Source organism: Leptinotarsa decemlineata, unplaced genomic scaffold, assembly GCF_025532065.1.
Source record: "Leptinotarsa decemlineata unplaced genomic scaffold, Ldec_3_MD MMD2_tig00000882_RagTag_RagTag, whole genome shotgun sequence".
NCBI lineage: Eukaryota > Metazoa > Arthropoda > Insecta > Coleoptera > Chrysomelidae > Leptinotarsa > Leptinotarsa decemlineata.
In genome coordinates this window covers 1492917-1499107 of record NW_027412556.1, presented here as the reverse complement: position 1 = coordinate 1499107, position 6191 = coordinate 1492917, and the positions used below count along the sequence as shown (strand labels likewise).

Below are 6191 nucleotides of genomic sequence, written 5' to 3'. Positions count from 1 at the left end.
ATGATCTCAGCTATTAAGACTATAACGTTTTGACTGTGCATTCAATTATTCGAGTGTCAACTGTCAGCTACGAGTGCTGTCCACTGCCTCTTCTTCCATATTTTTCAATATTGGTTATTTGTAGAAAATTCCGCTACTTTATGTCCAAATCCGCTACGCTGCCACCGTCGAGAAAATTCCGCCACAGTAGGGGAATTCCGCTACGGTTGGCAACTCTGCTAAAGACCCAGCCTTAAGCAAGACTGTCTAAGGACCCGATAGTGTTACTACCTCCACGTTTTGGTGACAAATCGCAGTGCGCATGATCAAATCATAGAGGGAAGTTTTTGGATGCGCCGTGAATCGGCAACGTTGTCATGTCTAAAAATTTTCATGGAATTTACCACATTGACGACGTTTCGCTTGCGAAATCATGATATTATAAAGAGAAGTTTGTGGTGACTAATATTACCACTGGTTTAAGTTTGACGATAGCCGTGTCACGAAGTGTTCTGGCGATGTATTGAATCTATTGAAGCTTCTGGAGACACCCTACATTTTGTTTAATGAGGGAGAGGACATTGGCAGATCAAGATCTTCATATAATGTGCAGGTTTTTCCGGTTTTCCTGCAGCTGAAAAAGCAAATGCGCCACTGGAATCAATGAAGTCACCCCGGAGCGCCAATTAATTTTTGTTTTTATTTTTATCGTTGTTTTATAATTCCAAGATCTGATTTATTTCATATTGTGTTCGTATTTTCAAAGATATGAGAACAATGTTTAAAGAAATGAGAGTTTTGAAAGAAAACAATGATGATGTTACCGATAAGATGAATTTTGCAGAGGTATGGCAAATAACTATTTTAGCATTCCTTAGTTTGTCCCAATGAGGGATTGAATAAGTTGAAAATGTAATATTTTGTACTTATATTTTTAAATGTATTCAAGAGGTGTATTTGTAGCAGATACAAATAATATATTTTCATCCAGGGCTTAATGAATTGTGCAAAGCAATAACGTTAAAAAAACTTTGTGAGTTTTCCACTTGACAGTATACAAAACCGCGACAGGGTTTCGCAACAGACATTTATGCAAGATACCTATCAGAGGTTAATCTCTCCGAGCAAACCTTTTTGCCCCATTAGTTGACTAGGGTAAAAACCACAGAACACAAAATATATGTTGGATTTGCGATGTTTCTTGTTTTATTCGGGGATTAGTTTGTTTCCAGTAGGACCGAAGCGCTTTTGCATTAAAAAAGATTCACTTTATTTAGTTATGATGAACTCCATAATTGTGAAGAAGAAATTAATATTTCATGGTCAATTTATATTTTTCGGTATTGAGTAATAACCAATTATCAAAACCTTTTGAAAATTATTCAATATTTCATTCACATTTATTTCCTGAAAATGAGTTTGTAACAAAAACGACAGTGATAAATGATGAATATTTTGTGCGAAATGAGAATGACAAACGACGACTGATATACCTTTAAAATCAATAACTGTAGCCTTCCGAATCATTTTACAATGAAATGTATGGCAAATTTTAAATAATACCCTGATTAATCCGTAAATGACGTCAGAAGCCTTGGTAGTGACAGAGACAGCACTGAGTGCAGAATGCAGGACAGCGGACAGCGCTGAAAAGGTAACAGCAACAGCAGTGGTGGCCACAGATCACAAAAGCTACGTAATTTTGTAATCTGTGGTGGTGGCGTTTTTGTTGATGTTGATATTAAGTTTTTGTTTGTTTTGGGTAAAAAGCAGACAGGTTATTCTTTATTTCCAGATGATAACTAGGAAAATATGATTATGAGAGCATGATTAAATAACGAAAACTGGTCACTCTTTAGGAAATACATTTATAATGACTGAAGAAAAACTAGTCACAGAAGTTCCTAGTAGCTTAAAACAACTAGCAAGACTAGTTGTTCGCGGATTTTATTCTATAGAAGACTCTTTAATAGTAGACATGCTCGTAAGAAATCCATGCATGAAGGAAGATGATATCTGCGAACTTCTGAAATTCGAGAGAAAAATGTTGAGGGCGAGAATATCAGTACTGAAAAATGATAAATTTATACAAGTCCGTTTACGAATGGAAACTGGCTCAGACGGCAAGGCGCAAAAGGTCAACTATTACTTCATAAATTATAAAACCTTCGTGAACGTCATCAAATACAAGCTAGATTTGATGAGAAAAAGATTAGAGACTGAAGAACGAGATGCTACAAGCCGAGCAAGTTTCAAATGCCCCGGTTGTCTGAAGACTTTCACAGATCTAGAAGCCGATCAATTATTTGACTTCAATTCCGGAGAATTTCATTGCACTTATTGCCGTGAAGTTGTTGAGGAAGACTCCTCTGCAATGCCAAAAAAGGATTCTCGGTTGTTATTAGCAAAGTTCAATGAACAGCTGGACCCACTGTACATTTTGCTGCGGGAGGTGGAAGGAATTAAATTAGCACCAGAGGTATGTAAAGTTCAATAGGTAGTTTCAATTTTTTATGTTTGAAGTTAGTTGTTTTTTGCAAAAGGTTCACTGACCAGTTAGTTTACAGTTGCCCCTGGACTTCATATTTTATTTTGTATAATGTTCTGTAAACTTGTCCAATTTTTTTTCAATTAGTAATTTCTAGCATAATTTTCACTAATAAAAAGAATATTTGATCAACGTGAATCTCTTCTGGTTTATTACATTCACCATCTTTCCTTTTTCTTATCAAGTCAAACATGCAGTGGGGTCTTATCTTCACCCCCCAAGTATCCTATTCAATTAACAATCATTTCGAAAGAAAACTCACTTTCTAATATTTTGAGGAATGTTCACTTCAATGTGGAGAATATATCGATGCTTGAAAATATAATTTGCAGCACTATAACATTGATATATATCTTTCTTATATCAAAAACTCTTTCAAGCACTTTAAGCTTTCAGAATAGGTCTCTCAGGGTTTTCGAAGAATTATTGTGTCCTGTTGTTTCCAGAAGTGATTATTTCAAGTCGAATAAATATCAAAAAAGGTTATTATTTACAGGTATTAGAGCCAGAACCAGTGGATATTAGTACTATTAGAGGATTGGACAAAAAATCCAATTTGCCAGCAGGCCAGGAATGGTCTGGAGAAGCTACGAGAAAATCTGGATTTGCTGTCGAGGAAGCTAGGGTAGATATTACTATCGGAGAAGAAAGTAATTCCCAGGTTACCCGTAAGGAACAACCCATTTGGATGACTGAGTCGACTGTAATATCTAATGCCGATGCCCAAGACTCCAATCAAGCTACTGATAGTATTCTTGATATTGATAGTGTGTCTGCAGGTTTGTTTTGCTTTCTGTATAACTGTAGTATATGATTCTTTGCTGATCTTTGAAATTACTGTCATTAAAATAACTTGGTTCAACAAAGACTAACAGAAGTTTATGCAGAAGATTAACACAGATGACTTATAATTATATTGACTAAAATCTCAGAGATGCATTTCAGTCAGGAACAAAAATGTTTGTCATTCACATAATTTTCACAAAAAGGTTATAATTGAACACACGTGAAAACTATTTCGAACTAGTCAAACATTCCAACGAGTTGGATTAATAAATATTTTATTTTTAGGTGGCAGTGGAACCGGTAAAAATGATGATATTATGTCTGTACTATTAGCACACGAGAAAAGACCAACGACCAACAATGCTGCTAATGCTGTCAAAGCTCTGAATAATGATTCAGATTCCAGTTCAGATGAAATGAACGAAGTGAAAGATGATATCGATGACATTGATATGATGGACAGTGGAGATGAAAACGAAGATATTCCTACAGTTACAGTTGGAAATAAAACGTATCTCATTACTGAGCTCAAAGACTCGATTATTGCAGAAATGACCCAAGCTGAAAAAGAGATCTATGTCCAAGTTTTCCAGGATTATTACTCTCATATGAGTTACTAGTGACATATTTATTGGTTATTTTTTGGTACTGATTTAGTATATATATATATTTTCCATATTGTGGTTTAATAAAAAATATAAATCATTTCAATGTTAATAATTATTATTCGTGCTTATATACAGTGTGTCATTCGAGATGAAGACACCTTGCATTTCCCGCTATGTGGGTTGACATAACAATTATATATTGAATGTAACCCTTGTTGGTCCTCCTTCTAGTTGAGTTCATCTTTCAAGTTATTTTCTATTTTTTCGATTATCCATTTGGTTTTCGAGATGCCGAAATTTTAACAAACCTGTCTTGTACTGGCAGAAAGTCGACCTCGAATTTTCGGCCTTGTTTCATACACTTTACTTCTCACACAAAAATAAAAATCGAGGGGTGTTGAATCGGGAGACTGTGGTGGCCATAGTTGAGGACTGTTTCTTCCTATCCAATGCTTGGAAAATTTTGATTGACTATTCGTGAACGACACCTGAATTGTGGATGGATGCGCTATCTAGCTGCAAATATACATCTTGTACATCGAGGAGAGCTTTTTCAATTTCATCACAACATTTCTCATCTGAGAAGTTGACAAAACAAACTTCATTCAATGATTCTTTAAAGAAAATAGTTTCAATTATTCTATCTCCTAAAATTTCACACCAGATATTGACTTTCTGGGAATATTGCTCTCTACAATTAATAATCCAGTGAGGGTTTTCTCCGGCCCAGTCTCTGCAGCTCTGAGATGATACATTTCATTAGTTATTAATTATCCTCATCAGTAAATGTTTTGTCAATGAATGCAAGAATTTCTTGCATTCATTATAAGCAATTGTCTATGTTCAGACACTAGACAATTGTTTATATTTTCCTTACCGCCAATAGAGAAGGTTTTAGAAATATAGCAGTATAATCAATTATTAGAGTTTATTGACAAAAATCAAATCATGTTTATCAATCAATCTGGTTTTCAAAAAAAAACATTCTTGTGAAACATCACTACAGTTATCATCAACTAAATTTACTAATGAAACAGATAAAGGTAAAGATGTTGTAGCTGTCTTTTTGGATTTCAAAAGGGCCTTTGCAACGATCGATAGAAGTATTTTGCTTCAGGAGCTGAGAAGATATGGGATTGAGGGGATGGTTTATGAATTGATAAGTAATTATTTATCAAATAGGAAACAGAGAGTAAGTGTGAACGATTGTTTCTCATCATATATAACGAATCACACAGGAGTACCACAAGGTAGTGTGCTTGGTCCCCTATTATTTATTCTGTATCTGAATGATATACAATTAGTTACAGACTGTGAGTTCATCAACTTATTTGCAAATGATACCTTATTGGCCTGTACTGGAGTAAATTTAGAAGAAACTGTTGGCAGAATGAATGAAGTTCTAGAGTTCAAAGTTCAAATATAATCAAATGAATACAAACAACATAAATATAAAAATTGAAGATGAACGTATAGAAATAGTAACATCAGTGAAGTATTTGGGATTTCAACTTGATAATTTTGATTACAAACACGATATATGGAGTAAGAAAAATATTCTGAACAGTATTTTCTAATATGTACTTATTTCGATATGTTTGTTTTGTTCAACGTTCAAAAACTCTCAGTATTGAGGTCAGATTTCTGTCGAGTGGCCTAAAAAATAGGCCATGTAAACCTACAAACCCAAATGGTGACAGCTATAAAAGATCACTATAAAAGCATCCCTAAAGGTAATGAAGTATTAAAGTTGTATCAAAAGGGATGCCTCAAGAATATATTCTGGGACCTTTACTATTAAGTTTATAAAACTCTAATTTTCATAATATTATCAAAGAATCTAGTAGTATTAGCACTGGTCCTGCAGTTGTACTCGAACCGAGACATATTTTCTGCGAAACTCAATTTGAAAGTCTTCATACATGATATGAGTATTAATGCAGAGCTCAACATTTTCAGTATAATTCATGTTTTTGACTGTGTTGAGGCCGAGTCTAAATCCATGAAAATATTAATTTTACTTTGTTGCCCCATCGCATCTGCAGTCCACGGCCTAGAAACTCTGAAAATAGTGACACAACTAATATTTTTAGCATGTGTGAGAATAATGTGCAAGACGAAATAACTTCGATTTTCATAAAGGACTTGCCAGTTTGGTACAAGCAATCATTTTAGCACCACCGCACTTTGTCTAACTGCTTTTTGGTATGTTCCCCGGGGAACAATCATTAATCCATCCCTGTAAATGATGGGAAAGAAAAGAAAACAAA

General features: G+C 34.6%; 1 protein-coding gene across 1 annotated transcript; it reads left to right on the top strand.

The window, feature by feature from the left end:
• Window positions 1-1687: 1687 nt before the first annotated feature.
• On the top strand, window positions 1688-4015 carry TfIIEalpha (Transcription factor IIEalpha). The gene is made up of 3 exons (XM_023172799.2): window positions 1688-2458; window positions 3024-3306; window positions 3599-4015. The coding sequence occupies exons 1-3, from the start codon at window positions 1853-1855 to the stop codon at window positions 3931-3933; spliced, it is 1224 nt and encodes a 407-aa protein (XP_023028567.2). The 5' UTR covers window positions 1688-1852; the 3' UTR covers window positions 3934-4015.
• The last annotated feature ends 2176 nt before the right edge of the window (window positions 4016-6191 follow it).

What these genes read in the sequence shown, in the direction of transcription:
- TfIIEalpha (XM_023172799.2), top strand. Translation starts at nt 1,853, where the DNA reads ATGACTGAAGAAAAACTAGTCACAGAAGTTCCTAGTAGCTTAAAACAA. An exon ending in GAATTAAATTAGCACCAGAG is followed by an intron (nt 2,459 to 3,023) that starts GTATGTAAAGTT and finishes TATTATTTACAG; the next exon opens with GTATTAGAGCCAGAACCAGT. An exon ending in TATTGATAGTGTGTCTGCAG is followed by an intron (nt 3,307 to 3,598) that starts GTTTGTTTTGCT and finishes TTTTATTTTTAG; the next exon opens with GTGGCAGTGGAACCGGTAAA.